Source organism: Miscanthus floridulus, chromosome 9 (assembly GCF_019320115.1).
Source record: "Miscanthus floridulus cultivar M001 chromosome 9, ASM1932011v1, whole genome shotgun sequence".
Taxonomy (NCBI): Eukaryota; Viridiplantae; Streptophyta; class Magnoliopsida; order Poales; family Poaceae; genus Miscanthus; species Miscanthus floridulus.
The window spans coordinates 121,439,313-121,463,006 of NC_089588.1; the positions used below are offsets into that span (position 1 = coordinate 121,439,313).

The 23,694-nt window shown below is 46.0% G+C and overlaps 3 protein-coding genes across 3 annotated transcripts; 2 read left to right on the forward strand and 1 right to left on the reverse strand.

The window, feature by feature from the left end:
• The first annotated feature begins 735 nt into the window (after positions 1–735).
• LOC136482807 (ethylene-responsive transcription factor 1-like) lies at positions 736–1,868 on the forward strand. The gene is made up of 2 exons (XM_066480001.1): positions 736–985; positions 1,133–1,868. Exons 1-2 carry the CDS (start codon positions 736–738, stop codon positions 1,801–1,803), a joined length of 921 nt encoding a protein of 306 aa, XP_066336098.1. The 3' UTR covers positions 1,804–1,868.
• A 1,080-nt stretch (positions 1,869–2,948) lies between these two features.
• LOC136482809 (protein ALP1-like) lies at positions 2,949–4,389 on the reverse strand. The gene is made up of 2 exons (XM_066480002.1): positions 3,282–4,389; positions 2,949–3,206 (listed from the first exon to the last, which is right to left on the reverse strand). Exon 1 carries the CDS (start codon positions 4,387–4,389, stop codon positions 3,313–3,315), a length of 1,077 nt encoding a protein of 358 aa, XP_066336099.1. The 3' UTR covers positions 2,949–3,206; positions 3,282–3,312.
• Positions 4,390–10,663: 6,274 nt separating this feature from the next.
• LOC136480766 (E3 ubiquitin-protein ligase Os04g0590900-like) lies at positions 10,664–11,380 on the forward strand. Its single transcript, XM_066478223.1, has one exon. The coding sequence runs from the start codon at positions 10,664–10,666 to the stop codon at positions 11,231–11,233; it is 570 nt and encodes a 189-aa protein (XP_066334320.1). The 3' UTR covers positions 11,234–11,380.
• The last annotated feature ends 12,314 nt before the right edge of the window (positions 11,381–23,694 follow it).

Consider the following 23,694-nt stretch of genomic DNA (forward strand, 5'->3'; position numbering starts at 1 on the left):
AGCTTGGTCACGTTCCGGTCTATGTACAGGACTATGATTATAGGCAAGGAGTCATCCGGATTAAAAGCCCACTTTGGAAATTAAGAGTACCACTCAAAATCAAGATTTTCCTTTGGTACCTACAACAGGGAGTTACACTTACTAAGGACAACTTAGCAAAAAGAAAATGACAAGGAAATGTCAAATGTTGTTTTTTAGTGCTGTTGAGACTATTCAACATTTGTTTCTTCAATTGCCATTTTCTGAACTTTGTTTGGAAAGCAGTGCGCATCACATTTGGAATTCAACCACCCACCGGTTTCTCTAATATGTTTGGCTCGTGGCTAACTGGCTTTAGTCCTAAGCCTCGAAACCAGATTTTGTAACAGATATCATCTATCTATTGGGCCTTATGGTTAAACAAGAATGATGTGGTCTTTAACTAGGCTAAGTCTCATACTTATTTGCAGGTAATTTTCAGGATGACTTACTGGATCCAACAGTAGTCCCTGCTACATGTGGCTAACCACAGTAAAAACAAAAGGGAACTTAACGTGGCTGACCACGTGGCATCAAAATGCACCGTGCCATCCAGTAAGCTGATGCGCTAGGCGCGAGGCATGTGGCATACCTTGCTAGTCACCATGCCAAGTCATCCACCAACGGTCCTAGCTGGTTTATAAATCTCCTCTCTCCGCCGGCAACCTTACTGGCAAGGCATCGAGTAAACACTTTCTCAAAAATACTCACGGAACAATGTGCGGCGGCGTCATCCCCGCGGAGCTGATCCAGCCGACGCGGCGCGTGGCGTCGAAGCAGGTGACTGAAGGCCACCTCTGGCCGGCGAGCTCCAAGAATGCCGGCAGCGGCAGGGACAAGAGGCACCACCATGAAGACGCTGACGATGACTTTGAGGCCGCCTTCGAGGAGTTCAACGACGACTTTGACGTGCTTGAAGACGACGAGGAACACGTGGTGTTCTCCTCCAAATCCGCCTTTTCCCAAGGTAACCAACATCGATCGTTTCTCTTTCATGTCAAGGTGCAAATGTTGTAATCTGTATGGACAGAATGTTGTAAGGTGGGGAACGTTGGCAAGAACTGCATGCATGCTAGTGTAATCTCAAGGGAAAGAACTCTTGGCTGTGCTATAGCCCACGACGACGGGCGCGCGGCGCGGGCGGCGGGGAGCCATAACAAGCGAGGCCGCCACCCCTTCCGCGGCATCCGGCAGCGCCCCTGGGGCAAGTGGGCGGCGAAGATCCGCGACCCGCAAAAGGGCACCCGCCTCTGGCTCGGCACCTTCAACACCGCCGAGGACGCCGCCCGGGCCTACGACGTCGAGGCCCGCCGCCTCCGCGGCAGCAAGGCCAAGCTCAACTTCCCCGGAGCACGCCGCGGCAACCCACGAACCGCGCCGAAACCGCAGCACCCTGCTGCAGCAGCAGCAGCAGAAGCACAGCCCGCTCTGCTGCTTCCAGGAGAGAAGCAGAGGCAGGAAGGGATTGCCGTGAAGCCTGAAGCTATGGACTCCTTCGACGTGGGCAGCTTCTTCGACGTGACCTTCCCCACCTTCCCCGCCGCGCCGCCGGCCATGGAGAGCTCCTTCGCCGGCAGTGGCGGTGGCTCCGCGCTAGAGCTCGGTCACGAGCTGGCGTTGGATCGATTTATGTTACTGCAGATGACCTACTCGGGCGGCTACGAGTACGATTCCCTGGACGGCCTTTTCGCCGCAGAGGCCGTGCAGCAGGAAGTGAACACCGACATGAACGGCGTCAGGCTGTGGAGCTTCGACGACTTCCCCGTCGACGGCTCTCTTTTCTGACATGCCCTAGCTATCAGCTGTACTACTCAGTTGTAACTTGTACGCATCTGAATTCATCACCAACTCACCAGCTTTCTGTTCGCTCGGAGGAATCTGGAGAAATCAGGATGAATCCAGAGGAATTTGTGAGAGCGTGAATAGTATTTTTTATTTGGGAACAGTGAAATCCGGCTGGTTTTCACACCAGCGGAACGCAGCCGTTCCTTATCAGATTCTGTTCGTCCACTCCATCTCCCTTTGTAATCATATATGTCATAGTACTGCATGTGTTTGCTCGTTAGATTCTGCATCTATACTGCATGTGTATGCCAAATAAGCTTGTGAACCTGGTTCTATATATATGGTATGGTATCGTGTTTATGAGTGTCCCCTGCCGTGGTCTATCTAATCAGCGGTCGGGTGTTCCAGGGGCCTTGGACACTCGAGTGTAGGATGGCGCATCAGGTGTTTTTGATCCATTCAACACTTGATTTTCATGAACATTAGATCCAGATCAAATGAACCAAAAAAATTATAAAAACACTGCAAAATATTAAATAGACAAAACAAAAAGATTAGCCAGATTATTCCTATGGAAGGTACCTTAGAAAATTTCAAAGGAAACCAAATAAAACATACAGAAAATAAAAAAACAAAAAATATTAGATAATTGTTCGAGTAATTCTGACCATTTTTATTAAGAATAGTCAATTTACACCAATTAAATATAGAATTTACACATAAACGGAAATAGTAAAAATACGGTGCAATGAGATGTAATCTTGTCCTATTAAAAAAATATATCTATATACATGTATGGTGAAGTGACGTCTCAGGACCACACACCAGAGCATCGACCTGCACCACGGGTCAGCATGCACCCGCAGAACCATGGATCAGCATGCACCTAAGAGCAAGGCCAATAAGCTTGGCTATAAGCCAAGTCCATGTCATCTTGAGACAACACAAGAGACAAGTTATACAACAGCTTGGCTATTAGTTTGGCTGTACAACATATTTAAGTCACTGCAGTTCATCTGGACCAGGGGATCAACACTAAACACATCTATGTAGCCACTTGTGTTGCATGGACATATTCACAAGTAAATCAAACAGGTTGAGTTTAATAATATTGTTCACAAGCAATAATATTGTTCACTGGAAAATATAATGGCTCTTACAACCAAATTCGCGGCATCAGACCAAGGACGACACAAACTTAAAAGTTTAAGGAACAAAACATGGTCTGCAGTGCAACTGAAACTTGATCAACAAAAGAAGGCTACTACCATGAGCAGCTATTACACTAATGACCTGGAAATAAATCTAGCATCCACTGTTTATCAATTTATTTAGCCATATCTCTTGATGACCAGCAGTCGTCGATGATACTCAGGTCTTCAGGAAGAACCCCCAACATGAACCTATAAAAAAATGACAAGTATATTAATGGACTGTACGACAAACAATAATAAACCTAGTGAATTGTTATATCTTACATGTACAAGAAAGAGGATATTGCATGCACAGCTAATTATTTCTCCTATTGGCAAACTTTTGCCAAATATGCTCAATTAAGTCTTGTTTCAATTGTTTATGTGTTGGTTGATGATGGATATCTGCTCTTCTACGTAAAATTTCAGAGAAAATTGGGCCTCCACCCTTTTGTACTTCTGAAGGTAGAGCAATTGATGATCCACCTTGCTCATTCAAGTCAATAGAAAATTTCACCATCTCTTTCTCATCTTCGACTATCATATTGTGGAGTATGACACAAGCTTTCATTATTCTCCCAATACTCCTCCTTTTCCACAGACGTGATGGACGACGCACGATATTAAAACGTGACTGCAAAACTCCAAAAGCACGCTCAATATCTTTCCTGCACCCTTCTTGGTTCAATGCATACAGCTTGTGTTTCTCCATCTGAGGTGCTTTTATCGACTTCACAAAGACTGCCCATTCTGGGTATATTCCATCAGCAAGGTAGTAGCCTGTGTTATATTGCCTCCCATTAACAGAAAACTGAACTTGAGGTGCTTGACCTTTCAATGCTTCAATGAATAATGGGGACTGATTCAGCACGTTAATGTCATTATTAGAACCAGGCACACCAAAGAAAGCATGCCATATTCTGAGATCCTGTGAAGCAACTGCTTCTAGGATGATCGTAGGGACTCCATAGTCGCCACGGGTAAATTGCCCCTTCCAAGCCGTAGGACAATTTTCCCACCTCCAATGCATGCAATCGATGCTTCCCAACATGCCAGGAAAGCCACGAGACTCGTTGACCTGAAGTAGACGCTGCACATCTTCAACTGTGGGAGCACGCATATACTCCCCTGAGAACACCTCGATCACACCTTGTGCAAACTTGTCTAAGCACTCCAATGCAGTGCTCTTCCCAATCTTCAAGTACTCATCAAGGGCATCAGCAGGTGTGCCATATGCAAGCATGCGAATTGCTGATGTGCACTTCTGCAGAGGTGAAAGCCCTTGGCGATTTGCACAATCTGCTCTTAGAGTGAAATAGGGAGACCATTCACTCAGGGCATTGACGATGCGCAGGAAGAGATGCTTTCGCATCCTAAATCTAGTACGGAACATCCTTTCAGGGTAGAGGGGATTTTCAGCAAAGTAGTCTGCTACAAGACGTTGGTGAGCACCTTCATGGTCCCTTTGGATACACTTCCTTGGACCACTTTGGCGATGAGAAGGTCCTAAGTTGAAGGTGTCTATGAGCTGTGTAGCAATGGAGCCTAGGACATTTTGTTGGGCAATATACTCTTCTATAATGTTGGCTGGATCTAGTTCCTCGGAATCATAAGAACAAGAAGAAGATGAGTCAGACATAGTTGGGAGAGTTGTTTGAGATAGAAAGAAGATGAGTTTGAGAGGAGAGGAGAGGAAAGAGCAATATATAAAGTTGGAGCATAGAAGAGAGTTACGTGGTTTATTAACGTTGACTGCATGATTATCAGCAGTACTAATTTGTATGCATTGGAATAGGAAGTTGATTTACCACTGTTGACTGCATGATTATCAGCAGTACTAATTTGTATGCATTGAAATAGGAAGCTGATTTACTACTGTTGACTGCATGATTATCAGCAGTAATAACTTCATGATTACCAGGAGTACTAATTGCATTTTCATATACGACGGCACTGCAGTGTACATTAGCATATACGATACATTAGCATATACGACGGCACTGCAGTGTACATTAGCATATACGATACATTAGCATATACGACGGCATTGCATTTTCATTAAAAAATTATAGCATAACAAACCAAGAATACTGCAGTGTACTAGAATGAATGAACAAGTATCTCCCCAATACTGCAGTTCGGAAGCAGAGGAGGTGCTGTAGCTCGCGGATCCGGCCATTGGGGAGCTTGCCGGCGACGGTGGAGCTGTGGGGGAGTACCAGGAGGCTAGCGCGCACCCCGTGGCGAGGCTCAGCACGGCCAGGGCTTGCCCATGGCGGCCCGACCACGAGCGCCCTGCAGCTGTCACAGCGGCGGCCTGAAGCCGGGCTGCTCTGGCGGCGGCGAGCCATGGAGGAAGGGCACGGAAGCTGCGGCGCTGCAAAGGGAAGATGATGCAGTAGCTGGTTGGGGTGGAGGAAGAGGAACGACGCGGCACCACGGAGGCAGGGAGCTCGGCCGGCCCGGCTGTACTAATAACGAGAGGATCTCCAAAATAAAGATGCAAAGATGTGCACAGGAGGTACTTGCCATTCCTTTGGATCAGAGTCGATGTCATCTTTCTGGACTGGTTGGGAAGACGACGCAGCGGCGCCACCACCACAGCTAGGCGCAGGCCACCACGGCATAGTTTGCTGGGGCAGCGGCGGCCCGCACCACCAAGGGCGGGGAGCTGCAGCCCCCATCGTGGTGTTCATGGAAGCTGGTGGCGCAAGGAAACACCCAGGTCCGGAGGACCCAGGTGGTGCCGCGGGCGGCATGGGGACGGATGGAGAGGAACATGGAAAGGGCTGAGGCGGCGGCGCCATCTCTCTCTTCGACCGGCGAGACATCCGATTCCAAGGCTAGGGTTACGCGGTTACGGCAGATGGAAAATCATAGAACAAATTTTCGGGAGAACTTAAATCGTCACTTGAAGAAGACGATTTGGCGCCGTGTTGAGAGGATTTGGTGCCGGGTTGAGAGGATTTGGCGCGAAGGGGAAATCGCAGCGGGAGAGAGCGCGCTCGGGGAAAATCGCGGCGGGAGGGAGAAAGCAGGCGAGGCGCACGGGATCGAGAAAGAAGAAAAGGGGCCCACAAACAGCCTCCGTAATCGACGAGTTCGGCGCTTGATCGGCTCTGCGGCATCGTTTCTCGCGCTGGCGCTCGGCGCAAGCTGTGACGCCAAGCTCGTTCTCTCTCCTCTTTTCTTTTTCATCCACCTAGGATTTTGCTGAGCTGTCTTGACTATAAGCCAAGCTGACATGGCTTATTGTACCTGCTCTAAAGCTGCCACATGCACCTGTCACGGGTCCTCCTGTAGTTTAGGAAACAGACCACGAATTGATATTCGACTAATATTGATTTGCTGTGAGAATAAAATACTATTAACTGACTGATAAACCTGGACTAAAACCAGCAAACGAAGACGGCCAGCAAGATCGAGTGAGAAGAGCGCTTAAAACACCCGAGTGCCGCATAGATTTAGCGTTTTTTTATGCCAGCTAGCACTCCTGATTCCCGATGGAGTTCAGAGAACACAAACATAGTTCTTTTTTTTCTTCTTCATTTTCAAACGAACAAAGATACAATATTCCAATGCGCTGGCAACCGTTGTTTTCCATTTTGTTTAATTCCATGACACATATTGTTGACCTCCTGCAAATGAATGCATCATTTTCTTAGATACTTTCCCAGAAATTGTCATGCGACGGGTGCGAAAAACCGCCACACAATACACAGCTGGTTTTGCAGCATGGGTACGGTATAATTCAGTCGCGCGGCAAAGTTGCTGAAAAGAAAACAATTTAGACTGCAATTTGCACATCTTGCTTGCCTCGGTGTGGTGGCAACAGCGACCTGGCTCAAGTAAAATAAATACTAATGATGGAATCTGCCCGTGATGATGGCCTGATTTTACGGCCCATGATTCTTCACAGCGATTAGATCCTCATGCATTGTTGCTGGTAAAATAAATACTAGCTCTCTAGGTCCTCAGTAGTTCATTTGGCTACTTCCACCTGTTCCATTAGCTAGAGGATGAGGATTCTCCCAACACATCCTAATCCTATGAAAAGAACATAATTTGGTCCTCGTAACTCCAACTTGTAGTAAGTTTTCTGCGTGAAAAGGTCGTGGCATGCTTATGCTTTCCTTGGCAAAGAGCTTGCAAGATCAATACAACCATCAGTGACTAAGCATCTCTACCATCTTCAGACGTCTGTTACTGCTACTTGTCCATGCATGTGGAAACAGGGGGAGCTAGGAATTTTATAGAGGGGGCGGGGGCGTACTACCAAAATACATATAGTATAATAATATAATGTAAATCCCAATATAGTTAGGGATTAACCATATATTACATATATCAGTAACACCGTTAATTACGTGCAGCAAGTCTATAATGTAAAATTCTATACAAACAAAAAGTATTAAAGGAACTTACATGCTTCAAGTGAATGGTACTCGACGTGACTGAATTGAATCGAAGTCATCAATAAGTCTATCTGTTGTAAACTTCATTGCTATCTCCTTTCCAATATGAGTTATTAAGCAATTTCTTCGAAACCCATCTTCCATCTTATTTCGAAGTCTTGTGTTAGCAAGTTTCATTGCAGAGAAGGCACGCTCTGTTGTTGCTGTTGAAAATGGTAGGGTTAGAACAAGCCGAATTAACCTACCAAGAAAATTATTATTAGCATTTAAAATAATAATCAATACAATGTAATCGACTAAATTAAAAGAATAACTATTGCATACCTGTCGATCAAATAATAATCATCTGATTTTCCAGTTTTAGCTAGTCGACAACAAAGGTCAAGAATTGTTCTCAAGTTCTGAAATCTATGATTTGTAGGTAAATCAAGTTCATAATGTTGTAATTGATGTCTCAATGTATCTGTTTCTTGCTCTGAAAAATCAGCACTGGAGTGGACAAAGAGAAATGCGAGTGACTGTTACAAGTTTGCCTATAGGCAAGGATTGTAGCCTCTGCAAGAGAGTTTGGATGGCTCTGTAGCTGCAGAGCCGGAAACGCTTCCGATCGACCATCCATTCCTTGGAAGTAAAATCTGGAAGAGATGGCATGCAACATGGTTTTTTCTGAAGAATATGTTTCCTCGTAATCTGAGCTGGGTCACCTGTTCATGTTGAGACTAGTCAGACAAACAAAAAGAGAGACGAAATGTAGGTGATCCGTCACTTACATGTAAAAGAAGGGCTGAGGGGCCTCGCTAAATTCACCTCTTTCTGCCGAAACCAATACAGTCGATGCTGGCAATTCTTCAGAGTTGAGGCATCAGCTTGGACAGGGTTCCATCTGACAACTGAGAAGAGCTAGCAAATGAGGAAATGTACATGGCCCGGGATGCTATAAGTAGTAATGTGACTCCATGTGTGTACGCATCAAACCAAAGGGCTCCCAACACTTTCTGCAAAATGGGGTAATGACAAGGTCTGATACAAGTGATGTGGGGATGATGCACCTCGTGGTTCCCTTCTTTCTGCAAATAGCTGTAGGTTATGCAATTGTGCAAGTGGCAAAGTCTGTGGGAGTAGAAAACCCAGGGGACTCTCGGACCGCCGCCTACGGCCCGTGGACTGGAAGTGCCCATGGTATTGCTAGCAAGGATCTAACCAGCAAGCATTGCCACAGTGCCCGGGTTGTTCAGTGGTGACTATGTTCTGTCTGCAGATAGCTGCAATTGCAAGTGATGCAACTAATGGCCTACTTGGATACAAGGGCTAATTACTAACTAACTAAAAATTAGTCAGAATTAGTTCTAGTGCGTCCAAATAGAAGAGCTAATGGGTGGCTAATTATTTAGCCAATTCTTCAACTAATTGTTAGCCGGCAACTAGCTAGCTAAACATAGCTAATATCGAATAGGCCAAAAAGCATGCAAGGTAAACGGAAAAACCGTGGAACTCCCACACCTAGACTGCCCTATCGGACTGAAAAAAGAATTGTACGGCACCGCTATCGAATAAGCAATTAAAGAAAAACAAGGGGAAAGCAAAACGCTCAGTTGACAATCAAAGGTAGTCAGGGGCGAATCTACAGGCCTCCCACCCTTACAGTTGGTGCATCAATGGAAATACGGAGAGGATGAGAGAGAAGAGGTGGACGAAAGAAGAAAAATGGAGAGACAGAGAGAAAGAAAAAGAAACCAGCACCTTTCAATCATGTTCTGCATCCGCCACTGAAGGTAGTCAAAGTGTACAGTGGACTCTGCCATGATGTTTTTTTTGTCGAGATAGTCAGAAAATATATTTGGATCATCTCATTTAAAGCCCAGATGAAGAAAAATAGTTTTTCAGGGCTGCCCTAACCAAAACAGACCTGGCCAGTTTCTAAAACTTTTTTTTTTGGCGATTACACAGCCCAGTTCGCAAAACTTATTTGTCAATTTTGATGTTACCGCAGAGAAATCGTTTAACTAAGCTTATTCTTTTTTTTGTCAATTTTGATGCTACAGCAGAGAAATCGTTTAATTAAGCTTGTTGTTCTCTTTTTTCCTTTCTTTTTATTTTGAACTAGCTTGTTCTCCTTTATTGCAATAATTTTTTTTTCAAAATTACACAGTACAATATAGACGCCTACAACACGCACGTGCGCACACTCAACCCAATGAACACAGGTATGAAAACCCTACCTCTATGAGCACTTCTGAAGGACTGAGCCGGTAGATCTTGAAATTCACAAAGTCACCACGAGCGCCACGCTGTTAACGGGGACGTTGCCTACCACGGAAAAGCATTGTGTCGTTAAATCCTATAATAAATTCAGGAAAATACGAGCACCCATGTCAAGTCGATGACTTCAACCCGGATGGGCAGATTTCACCGTAAAGAACCCAACCAACTATGATCAGTTCAGATGATTCTGCAAAGTTGAAACCGACAGGGCCCAAAAACTAACATTGTAGTGACTACAAGCCTACTAGTACATTGTTGGGCTGGGGTGGCTTAATGACTGGCGCGCTGGTGGGAGGTAATGGGCCGGCCTCACTTGATATCCATCCCCCAACGTTATGTCCTGTCTGGCCTGTCACGACTGGGCCTAATCATTTTTTACAGAGGCTGCAGCAGCTCGTGAATCAAGCCCAGAAGACAAACAAGCTATCACGGTGAACATATGGGCCCATGCACGCTGGTGGAAGATGAAAAAGGCTTTTCTGCAGATTTTTTTTTAATTTTAATTTATTATTCTCCACGAGACTCGTGATTCACTGATGACTCCCCGTCCGGGTCCGGCCGGCCATGTAATTCTCTAGTCGTGTCATTAGTGACCCAACACAGTGGATCATGTGTCGATCGTTCTTTTAAGTATCTTGGCGACTGATGAGTAGAAGAAACATGCATGTGTAAACAAACAAACGACGCGAGGAAGGAGAAACAACGTATGCAACAGAGAGCAGGAGACCGAGCTGTTTAGTTCCAAGCACAAGGAGACACGAAGGCACATGAACACGGCCATGGACGTCTCCATCAATGGCATCCGACGGCAAGACAACAAGAGCTGAGAGGTCCCTCGTAACCATCGCTGCGAGGCTTGGCCGCTTGCCCTGCCGCTCATAAGGCACTGCACGGGGGGGCGCTCCGATCACGCCCCGTCAAATCGACCATGCGCCACGGCGCCGCCGCTGCCTCAGCTGCTGTGCCTCTCCTAGATCCATCGCCACCGCCATGTCGCTGACGAGCGGCGACGCATACAAGTCGCCGGCGTTCATCGCGCTGGTGAGCGCGCTGTGCGTGGCCGCCGTGCTGCTGCTGCACCACTGCGTCCTCGTCAACTGCTGCCACGACGCCGACCGGCGGCGCCGCAGGCAGCACCACCACCGCCGCGTCGTCGGCGTGGTCACCACGACCTCGGCAGACGCGCAGCGCCACCAGCAGGACAACGACGCCGAGGAGGAGGCGAGCGTCAGCGTGGAGGTGAGCGCGACGTCGCGCACGCACCTCGTCGCCGCGGCGGTCGTGTGCCGGTACCGCAAGGAGGAGGCCTGGAAGGAGACGACGTGCCCGGTGTGCCTGGCGGACTTCGACGACGGCGAGGCCTTGAGGGTGCTGCCGGAGTGCATGCACTACTTCCACGCCGAGTGCATCGACACCTGGCTGCGCGGGAGCACCAGCTGCCCGATGTGCCGCGCCGAGACAACGCCCACGCCGTCGCCCACGCCAACACCTAGCTCGGCGTCCGTGCGCCATCACCTCGAGCTCTCCGTCTCGCTCGAGGAGATCCTCGTCCGGACGTAGCAGCGCTCGGACCATTTCCTCGGAGCACCGACGGCGTAGGCGTAGGCTGCGGCTGCAGCTCCAGTCCCCGGAAGCGTAGCGAGAAACAGAGCAACCAAAGGAGGAAGGCGAAGCAGAGTGCTGGTTGTTTGTATGCATGGAAGCAGAGTAAGGGCGCATGGCGGGGATTTCTTGCATTTTTTTATAGGACAGGAAGATTTTAAAATTAGCTGGAGATATTTTCTTCTCTTGGTCTCAAATTCATTTTAGAGATTCTTACTTTTTAAAACTAGCAAGTTTTTGCTAATTCATGAAGACTTGGCAAGATTATGCTTTGTTGCCACTATTCCTCTGGGTGTTGGTACCATAGAAAAATCTAGATATTCAAAGGTGCCTTGAATTTCCACACACATTTGTTTATATTAGGGACACCCTCATCAATTAGTGCTAAATAATATAAAGTGATTTTTATTGAGAATAATTATGAATTCGGATTTAAATTCCAATAAACTAAATCTTGCTCCTGTTCTACTTCAATGTTATATAGCAATGTGTCGTAACTTGTCGCTCTTATGATACTAACATACAACCAGTGACATTGCCTACGCCAAGAAAAATTTGGAGGAACTGATAGGATGTTTAGTTTCAGGAATGGGTTAGTTCTTCATCTTGTCATTGCTCACATTTTTGTTTCATTTGTGGAATAAAATGGGTTGATGCATCGTTACCTTATTCACCAAATTTAACGAATGAATTCGTGATGCACCATCTCGTCCACAATAGTTTGATTCCTAAAACCAAACAACCTACAAGAAGAGTTTCTGCTATACAAATAGAAGGACCGGCAAGGATGTTGGGGCTGCAATGTTCCATTTCACAGCCATTTATCTTAGGAAACATGAAATGTGTTCCACCTTTCGCTACGAACGATCCAAGCCAACAAAATCCTACTTAACATTTATGAGGGGAGAATAAAAATAAGAGTCCTGGATTTCCTTTGAACTTCTATTAACCTTTATTAGGACGTTAAACAATCATTTGCCACGTAGGACAGGATTCTTGTTGTTCAAATCATGGAGCCATAACCCGCATTGATCTTTAGGGTATCACACAATACTCTATTTGGGAAGGCAGTCTTCTGCTCATCACCTTGCAGGAATGAATCTCGAGCAAAAGTAATGATTTTTTTTTTTGTAAAATACCCCTTTGTATAGAAAAAAAATGAAATTATATATATTATAAGGCTACTAAATCCTGAATTTATCAATGTTAGACGACCCCTACTTAGAGATGCTTGCCTCTCCATCTATAGAGTCACTTTTCAAAACACACCACCATTTTCCAATGGGTATTTGCCAATTTTCTATAATGAATACAAACACCTGAATATCTTGTTTGAAATTTACCTAATTTTGATCTAAAGGGTGTCACTAAAGCAGAATAACTCGCTTTTATGGATGTCTATTTGTAGACTTGATACTTGGTGAAATGGACAAAGTACTTATTTTATGTTGTGAGCTTGCTTCAGATCATGTTCTAGTAGTAGCAATGTATAATCCGCATATTGTAAAATAGATAAATTATCATCAATGGTATGTGACACTATTAAAATGATAGAGCAGAAAGTGAACCTCCTTATCGAATGTCTTTCTTTGTTTGGAAAAGCTTACTAACATCATCATTAGCATTTATCGAAATGTTTTTTTAGCTTCGAAGTTCCTATAGACTCATCAAGAGTAAAGGAAGTCACCTCAGGTTCTCCAAACAATCCCTTCAACATATTTTTTGTGATATATATGCTTTAAGTTAGCTTGTCCATCATTTCTACCGATCTTGTGATGAAGAAAGAAAAATTCTCGTTTACCTATGCTTGGCATTGGCTATCAATTGGAACTATCTCCCAGTAAAGATACAGCACGCTAATAGTATTTAATTTCCTATTAAATACTAAAAAAAACACAACGCGTGCTATATCTCAGGTTCTCCAAACAACGTCGCGCGTACGTTAAAACCCACAGCAAAATTTGACAAAAAATCACGTAATATGTAATAAGGTCTCGCCGTAACCCGTAACACAACGCGTGTCAGCACAGTGACGGTCCTGAACTCAAGCAGTAGGATCACTGTATTGGAGACCCTATTTATTTATTTATAATTACCACCAGTGATGATTATATCTTTCGCTGATGCTTATGCTGATTACCACCGGGGTCCATTCGTTACACGACGACGCAGCAGAAAAGGCCCGGCCCATCCTGGTCTCGCGCGCGGCCCATCTCAGTTGGTCTGTGTGCGTGTTCAATCAAAGTATGTTTGGTGGGCCTTCATCGCAGGAGAACAAGACCTGTGCTCTGTGGTATGTGGCGTATTTCGTAGTAGAGGGAGGGGGATGCGTGGGTGATTAATTAGCTTGATCGAAATCCCTGTCGGTGTCAGCAGTCGGCTGCTTCAACCAACACAAGAAAAGCACGTTAGTTGAACTTGAATCCAAACTGTGTCTGTCTGGGACGACCAAGGGTTGCACATACACATACAATACGTACAACAACGGTGCGCAAGAGAAGACGGCCATCAATTGAGCTTGTGCCTGTATCAGTCAGTGAGTGAGTTAATGTTTCCAACTCGTCGTCTTCTTTTATTACTCAAACTCAAGGATCTGTTCGCTTAAACTTATCAGCCGAATCAGCATCAGCATCCGTTGTTTTTTTGAGCCAGCCGAACAGGATCGTTAACCCATTGGTAACTGCACACAGAAACAAAGAACCACGGCAAGGAAAATTGACACAACCTAACAAAATCTGTTTCGTTCCAACGATAGTAAACAACACAGCACAGCAATAGCACCGGATTTGGACATACATGGACCAAAGTCATCATCAGCAGTATGTATATGTATGTACAAACTCTGACAAGACCCGCCACCGTACCAGCAGTAGCAAGGAAGAAGGCCGGACAAGAACCGGCCGCTCCCTCTGTCTTGAAATTGAATTGAATCCACGGAGCAGATGCAGAGCAACTCCGCTGCCTCCGCTCGGGGCTCGGTTGTGCTCTGCCCGGAGCACACCAGCCAGATGACATCATCAAAGCCCGCAGCAGTAGAACGCCAGTGGCGACGACGGCCACAGGTTTTCTCCCAGTCCGCCATTACTACATAAATCTTAACGAAGGCGGACATTTTTTTATTAAACGAGGTGGGCATTGCAACCGCCTCCAATCAAAGGTCACCGTTAATGATGAACAACGGAGACGGTTGCTTTGCCCGTCTCGGTTAATCGATTAACGAAAGATGGTAAACCGCCTTCGTTAATTCGATTAATAGAGGCGGGCATAGTATGACGCCCGTCAGCGTAAACCAATTAAAATAATAAAAAAAACTCCAGGCCCTTGAGCTGGCTCCAGCTTCTAGAACTGCAGTCGTCCGTGCTTTCTCGCCATCGCCGTCTGCTGCTCCAGCTCCTGTCGCCGTCCCCAAGGCCGATCTGGCCGGCTTCCACCGCCGTCGCGTCCTCCTTGCTTGCGTGACCCGCGCGCCGCTCGACAATGCGGCTCCGCGCGCCTGTGCCACCGCTGCCCATGCGCCGCCAGCCACCGCGGCCCTGTGCGCCGCGCCACAGTAGCCATGGTGGAGGGAGCTCGTGCCGCAGGGGGAGGAGCTCGCCCGCCAGGACATGAGTGCCCCAACTGGATCTGCCAGTTCTGCAACGAGGGAGGCCGGTGGGAGGAGAGGCGCGCCGCCGCCACCGCATGGGGATTCCGCGCACCACCGAGAGAGGGAGGTCGGAGTGGAGAGGGAAGCAGGAGTGGAGAGGGAGAGGGAGGTGAGCGTCTCGGAGAGGGAGATGGCTCGGTCTCGCGCAGGCCGCGCGTAGGGCCGCTCGGTGGGAGAGGGAGGCGGTCAGACAGAGGGAGAGAGCAGTGAAAACCCTAAAGTCTATGTATTTATACTTGAAGTCAGATCTCAGGCCTCACTGGGTGATGAGGACATCGCCACGCTGGACACATCGACGCCATGGTCTTCCCCAAGTTGCAATTCGTTTCCAACTCAGCTGCCACGTCGTCCTCGGATTCAGCAGACATGTCGTCACTGTTTCGGTCATAACTTCCTCATACGACATCGAAACGGGCCGTTCTTGGATGCGTTCGAAAGGGGACGACGATGCCGTCGTTTTGGATCTGGTCCCAGCTCCAGAAGATCCATGGATCATTCTGTGTGACTACGGCAAGGTGCTGCGTCACCTATTTGGGCCAACTTGGCCATGTATCGTGTCGGGCCTTAAGCCCAAGTTGTGGGCGCTCAACCCCTGGCCGTCCCCAACCCTAGGTCGAGTCTTAGACTATAAACACAGCTGCCGCCACTGCTACACAATTGGGTTTTGTTTAGAGTTTAGTTTTCCATCGAGAAACTGAATCGTTCATTGTAACTGTGGTGACAAATCCTTTTACAGTGATCTAGGGCCCCCGTTCTTGATCTCCTCCACTGTGTCGATTAGTCCTTTGGAACCGAGTTCTTGAATCCTCTATTGATATCCGCGTCATTCATATTTGCAATTTCAGATTGCGTGTTTTACCTTCTTGCTTGTGCTCTTCGATTCGCTTGCAGGAAAAGCCTTCTTGGCGAGGTCAATCAAGTTGTGCTTGGTTGATAACCAACGGAGCAGTGGTGTAACGGTTGCAGGGTTCGAATCGTGTCTGATTTGAAGCCGGATCGCCAACGTCGAGATCTCCACAAATCGAACTTACCGGCTACCTCTCGAAAGATCGGGCCTGTACTCATCAATTGGTATCAGATATTTCAGGTTTACCGCGAGGTATAATCTCGTTTGCCTTAGATTCATATTTGTTCATTACCTAGAGTCCACAAAAAGCCCAAAAATATTTCAATTTCCGCTGTCCTATCGCCCTTTGTGCCTTTGCAATTTCGTTTCAGATTCGTGTTGTTGAGTTTGTGTCCGTGGTCGAGTCTTGTTGCTGGTTTAGGATTGTGTTCGTGGTCGTAGTTCAATCGCCCGTTGCTGTGATTTTGTTTTCCGCCGCTATCCCATCCACCGTTCCCAAACAACAAGTCGTAGCCACCACATTACTCGACTTGCCCCACTAGCCGCCTTGTGTAACTTCTCGCCGCCGCGCAAACCCTAGATAGGTTGCCAGCCGCTCTTTATTTTGCCTGCATCGCAGCCCTCCTTACATCATCAGGCGAATACCTACTGCTGTGATCGGTGTTAGAGTTTAGGGACGCTTTGCCCTAACTACCGCCGCCGTGTTGTGCCTCCCGGAAAACATACCTTGAGATACCTTCGGTAAAACAGGCATAACTTTTCGCTCGTTTATCAGAAAAATCTGAAATTTTTTGTGCAGCTTCTTGACACCATTTGGACCCGACCCAAACTCGGCTTCGTCCTGTTTGGTTTCATCAGAATTGCCAAAAAATTCAGGAAAATATAGAAAAAAAATTGTCAAAGTTTTTGCACGCTTTTCAGAGAACGTGCTGAATTTCTGTAGACCACATCCCACCTCAGTTGTAGGTGCCAATTTTTGTGGTTGCATCTTTTGTGATCCTTGTTCAGAGAAAAGTATTAAAAAAATAGTAAAAAAAAAGTTGGTTTCCTACTAGTGCCTTTTGAAAAAATCCGGGAAAAATTCAGGAAAAAGGAGATATCTGGGCTATTTGCTTGTTCTGTGAGTTCTTTCGATCGTCCTTTGTTTTCACCTTGTTGCGCTACGTCTCGACACGTCTTAGCCAGCACCTGTGATTTGTACTTTGGATCCAGATTGAACAATCACTACTCTGCACTCGTTAATTGCTAATCCTTGCTGTCATATTGTGTGCCTACCCATAGCTCCACATATTCTTCTGTCAGCACAGGTTCATCTTGCAACTGTTACCCACGCTCAACAATAGATTGCTTCGCCACTTTGGTTTTGTTCCTGTTTGGCGTTGGTAAGAATACAGGCAAGACGGTGGTAAGCCGCTTGTGATTTTGCATTCCACTTTCACCACCATCACCACCACTTGTTTCCTTTTAGTTGATAGGGATAATACTTTGGTGTTGTCTTTTTCTATCTTCTAACCATGGCAGGAACTCCGACGGACTTCAATGAGTGCGTGTCCAAGGGCGAGCTTGCAACGTTCATGACTGAACAACGCAATCTTATGACCAAGCTGACGCGCAACATGAACAATCTGGTCACCCGTATTGAACAACTTGAGCAACGCCCTCCACCTTATCGTGCTGATGATGAAGATGCGGATGCTTTTGGTGATGAAGATGCGTATGCTGACGGTGGTGCCCGTCGCCGTCTCAACTTCAATCGTCGCGGTATGGCAGGTAATAATTATGGTAATAATGATCCTTTTGCTAAAATTAAATTTAGTCTACCTCCTTTTGCTGGTAATGTTGATCCAGAGGCATATTTAGATTGGGAGCTTGCTGTTCAACAAAAATTTGATTCTCATAATGTTCCTGCTGAGCATAGAGTTAGACTTGCTACTAGTGAGTTTACTAATTTTGCTTTGTTCTGGTGGAGTGATCTTTGCAATGCCAATAATGCTGCTGCTGTGCCTCAAACTTGGAATGTTTTAAAGCAACGTATGAAATCTCGTTTTGTTCCTCCTTATTACCAACGTGATTTACGTTTGAAACTACAAACTTTAAAACAAGGTGATAAAAGAGTAGAAGCATACTATCAAGAATTGCTTATTGGTTTAGCACGTTGTGGTATAAATGAAGATGATGATGATGCTAGTGCTAGATTTTTTGGTGGTTTAAACCATGATATACAGAACATACTTGATTACAAAGAATGGCGCAATTTTTCCCAATTGTATCATCTTGCTATTAAGGCCGAACGAGAAGTACAGGGACGCAAACAACACCAGCCTTTCAGGTCTAACAATGGGAGGAATTTTCAGCAGCGTTCCGAGCCGGAGACGCCTAAGCTTCCTGTTGCACCACAGCCATCTACACCTCCATTTTCTTCCGGGGTAAGTAAATTGTCTAATGTGCAGTTTCCACAGCTGAAGAAAAGTGGCACTCCGGGTGCTTCTACTAGCTCCTCTTCGTCCAGCTCTAAAATCATTTGCCACCGATGCAAAGGCATGGGACATGTCATGAAGGAATGCCCCAGTCGTCGCGCTTTCATTGCTACCGAGGATGGATATGTAAGTGCTAGTGATGTTGATGATGATTTAGCCCTTGCTGCTAACATTGATGCAGATCCCACCGAGGGCGATCATGACAAGGAGGCCATCACCATTGACTCTGTGGCTGCTGCCGCGGACTACCCTAGCCTTCTTGTGCAGCGTGTGTTGAGTACACGTGTGGGTCATGAAGAAGAGATGAAGATCCAACGCCATAATTTGTTCCACATGTATCTCATTGTGTAGGGTTGTCGTGTTCTCACTATCATTGATAGCGGGAGTTGCAACAACTTGGTGAGTTCAGATTTGGTTGACAAGCTTGGCTTGACCACACGACAACATTCGTATCCATATAAACTTCAATGGTTCAATAATAGTGGTAAGACTAAGGTAACTAAATCAGCACGCATTAGCTTTTTCACAGGCTCTTATCATGATACTGCTGATTTTGATGTTGTCCCTATGCAAGCTTGTTCCATTTTGTTAGGTCGCCCATGGGAATTTGATAATGATGCTTTACACCATGGTAGAACTAATACATACACTATCATACATAAGGACAAGAAAATTACATTGCTGCCTTTGTCTCCTACGGATATTATTAAACATGCTAATGAGATAAAAAATAAACCTCCAACAGACATTGCTAAAAATAATGGGATTAAGTTAAAAGGAGGTGCTTTTCTTGCTACAACTCCTGCTACTGCTGAGTTATGTGATAATCCTGATGCACCATGTTATACTATGTTTTGTCAACCTTTTATGTCTGGTGCATTGCCTGCTGTCACTAACCTTTTGCAGGAGTTCGCTGATGATGGGATGGAGTCGAGGACGACTCCAATTCTACAAGGAGGGGATGATGAGGACATCGCCAAGATGGAGTCGAGGACGACTCCAATTCGAGAAGGGGAGGATGATGAGGACATCGCCACGCTGGACACATCGACGCCATGGTCTTCCCCAAGTTGCAATTCGTTTCCAACTCAGCTGCCACGTCGTCCTCGGATTCAGCAGACACGTCGTCACTGTTTCGGTCATAACTTCCTCATACGACATCGAAACGGGCCGTTCTTGGATGCGTTGGAAAGGGGACGACGATGCCGTCGTTTTGGATCTGGTCCCAGCTCCAGAAGGTCCGTGGATCATTCTGTGTGACCACGGCAAGGTGCTGCGTCACCTATTTGGGCCAACTTGGCCATGTATCGTGTCGGGCCTTAAGCCCAAGTTGTGGGCGCCCAACCCCTGGCCGTCCCCAACCCTAGGTCGAGTCTTAGACTATAAACACAGCCGCCGCCGCTGCTACACAATTGGGTTTTGTTTAGAGTTTAGTTTTCCATCGAGAAACTGAATCGTTCATTGTAACTGTGGTGACAAATCCTTTTACAGTGATCCAGGGCCCCCGTTCTTGATCTCCTCCACTGTGTCGATTAGTCCTTTGGAACCGAGTTCTTGAATCCTCTATTGATATCCGCGTCATTCATATTTGCAATTTCAGATTGCGTGTTTTACCTTCTTGCTTGTGCTCTTCGATTCGCTTGCAGGAAAAGCCTTCTTGGCGAGGTCAATCAAGTTGTGCTTGGTTGATAACCAACGGAGCAGTGGTGTAACGGTTGCAGGGTTCGAATCGTGTCTGATTTGAAGCCGGATCGCCAACGTCGAGATCTCCACAAATCGAACTTACCGGCTACCTCTCGGAAGATCGGGCCTGTACTCATCACTGGGCCTGTTGGGCCTCGGCCTTTCCGGAGGCGGGCCTTATAGCGTGCCCGTCTGCAAAAATAGATTTATGGGACGGGTATCTTTAGACGACCCCCTCTGAAAATAGACCATTTTGGAGGCGGTTACCTTACGACGACCGCCTCCATAAATCCATTTTCCGAGGCGGTCACTTTTTATCCGTCTCGGTAAATAAAAAATCACCGCCTCCGTTAATCGTAGGCATTAACTGAGACGGTTGAATTTTATGACCACCTCAGCCAATAAAAATGTATATGTCTTACAAAATTATTTGTGTAGTAGTGCATGCCTCTGCCGCCAGCCACTGCTGGGTTTGCTGCCGAGCATCTCCCACATAGCTGGCGGAGGCCGAGGCGCGTGCTGAGGGCGCGCCACACCCGCATGGCCGGCACACTTAGGCACGACGTCCTTCCTTTTGCTCGGTCGGGTCTGGATCCGCTCCTCTGCTCAGCTGCGATCCAGGACCTCTCTGCTGCAGATTACAAACTTTCTGACATTGGCCGAGGACGTGGATGCTCCTGCTCCTGCTGATCTCATCCCTTGCGTTGCGTGCTCCATCCATCTGACTTAATTTGCAGGAGCCACTTGGAGGCGCTGGACATGGTCCATGCACCGGCTATATGCCTGCATATATGCTGTCTGGCTCACGCTGGGGGTGGACACCATGCATGGAGGGACACCTGCGGCTGGCTTCCCACTCTTCAGCCAGCCACATGAATCACTGTGCCAGCGGCGGATTCAGGAAAAATTTTAGGGGGCTAAATAAAAGTGCCACAGCAACATACCTCCGACTGTTACTCGATCTTAAGTCTCAGCCCCACCTACACGATAGAACTTTGCCTAAAAATTTAGGGGGCTCCAGGACTCCGGTATCGGTAGGGGCTCGAGCCTCCCCTGAATCCGCCCCTGCACTGTGCAGTGCTGTAACAGAGGGCCTATTATCATTTGCTCAAATTTTGGAACTATCTCCCAGTAAAGATATAGCACGCTGATGGTCATTGGTCAATGCAAGAGATTGATCAGCAAGTTGTTCGTTTGGGCACTATCTAAACTGTTAAAAATGTAAGGTGAGATCGACATTATTTTCTTCGTTTGTATATGAGCAGCCGAGCCCACCCATAAAGAAAATTGTTAATATAGTGTTTAGTTTATTGTTCCAACATTTGACCGAATTTGACATTTTACCGGCTTACTTCATATCTCCATGCCACGGTCATTGAAATCATCACAGACCAACCAAGTAACGCCCTGTTCGTTTGGGCTTGTTTGACTGATAAGCCATAACTGAAAGTATTGTTGGCTGATTTGGTATGAGAAAAAAATACTGTTCGTTAACTGAAAAAGTACGGCTTATAAGTCAAACAAGCTCAAACGAACAGGGCTGCCAACGTTTCTACACCTACAGATCTATCTTAATCTTCTAGTGCAATAATGATGAAAACTAATACGTACGGAATAGCGCCGATGGTAATCCTAGCTAAAAAAAAAAGAATTCGAAACAAGGTATAGTAATTGCAAGAGCAACACGTACCGAAACATCCAAGTCACCAAATACTCCCTTCGTCCACGAAAAAATGTAATTCTCGCATTTTGAGAAACCGAATACTTTCAAGTTTGACTAAATTTATATAAAAAAATACAATAATTTATGATACAAAATAAATATTGTTATATTCGTCATGCAATATACTTTCATAAACCGATTTGGAGATGTAAATTTGAATACTATATATTTACTATAAACTTAGTCAAACTTGAATAATTTTAATAGGCACGAATATCATAGTTGCCTTCTTTTATGGAGTGAGAGGGGACTAGTCAGCAGTTAATTATTCTTACCACTAAGATTGCTCCGGTACAATCGATCGGAGAGATCCAGGCTTTTCCCCCTTGAGCAATAGAGGGACACATGTTAAACTATTATTACCACTAGCTAGGTCAATGAAGTCAGCAGTTAATCATCACCACTAAGGGCATGTACAATGGTAATAATTACGCCGTCTGTATACCGTATATTTTGCAAAAACGTCCCTGGCAAGCTTGGAGACGGGCGGGATCGTCGTCTCACGAGGCGACGACTGCGGCTCGTGCTCCCAAGCTCACGCGACGGCAGATGCAGCGTTGTACGGGCGTCGTCTCTAGGCTACACGCGCTCGGGATCCAGTTGCGGCCGCGCCTGGTGGCTCAGAGCACCGGAGCTGTCACCGGTGCTCGCCGGCGACGGCGCCATGAGCATCGGAGCGCGCGATGATGGAACAATGCTAGGGCGTGGCACTGACAAGGAAGAGCAAGGATGTAGTCATTGCGGCGGGGTCCCAACCTTCACGGGTGGCGGCAATGGCTTGGTGGCGACGGATTCCTCCACACCTTCATCTGGCACCATCGATTTATCCTCATTCGACAGCAATCGAGGATGCACTGGTAGCAGCCCGATTTCTCCTCATCTTTAGTGGCTTCGTGCAACCACCTTGCTCTCTTGGATCGATTCTAGTGGCAGCACGACTGTTTACAAAATAATATTCATGAATGATCTTGGCTACATGCAAAGTATTAAACCGTTCGCAGACGACTCCTGTCTGTGGGTTGTACGGTCAGTCTCTCTAGCTGTTTGTACATCGGATTCGAGGCTCTTGTAGACGGCCTCCCGTCTGTGGGTTGTGCATGCCCTAAGGACGTGTTAAATTGACTGTTTGTCAAAGCAAATAGAGGGAATCCCGGTTGTGGAAAAGACAAAGAAAAGGAATAATTAAACTTCAAATGGAAAACTCTGATATACGACGAAGATACGAGCACTCAACATCATATATATCCATACGCGTACACACTGTAATTGTACTATTTTTTTTTGTTTGGAAAAAACAAGACACAATAGAACAGACTGGTAGCCCTAACAATGAACAGGGTACCCCCTCCATTCTAAAAAATAGAAATATCATTTTTCGAGGAGTCAATAAAACCATGTTTAATTAGATTTATAAAAAATATTGTCAATATTTATACTTTCAAATATGTTTATACTATGAAAATATTTGTTTTGTTTAATTTAGTGATACTTGTTATGTATCATAATTGTTAGTAGTTTTTGTATGTGCTTGGTCAAATTTAGGATTGTTTGACCTGCTCCGTGAGACTTCCATTCTTTCTAGGCTGAGGGAGTAAAAAGGCAAAATACGTGGCACAAACCACATACTAAGTGGAAATACGGAAATCAACTCACAAAATGTATTTTGGTTGTTAAAAAAATATAAAATCTAGCAAAATTGAGATGCAAACTATCTTTTGAAAAATTCATACGAAAATGATAAATTTGAGGTACATATGTAGTAAAAGACAAAAACATGCATCTATAGAACATCTAAAAATCATCGTTGTTTGTATAAGTTTTTCTAATTTCAGTTTGAATCCCAACTTATTTTTCACATAAGTACATATTTGTATGCGCTATGGATATATCAAATTTCAAAAATATTGGAACTACTAAGACACATTTTTAAAAATGGTTTTCATGTTTGCACGGTGGTTTCCAGCACATATTTGTCCGGAGTAAAAATGTGTGCAGTTAATTAGTGATCACAAAGATCGCTCCGGCCGGCCGGCACGATCGTGG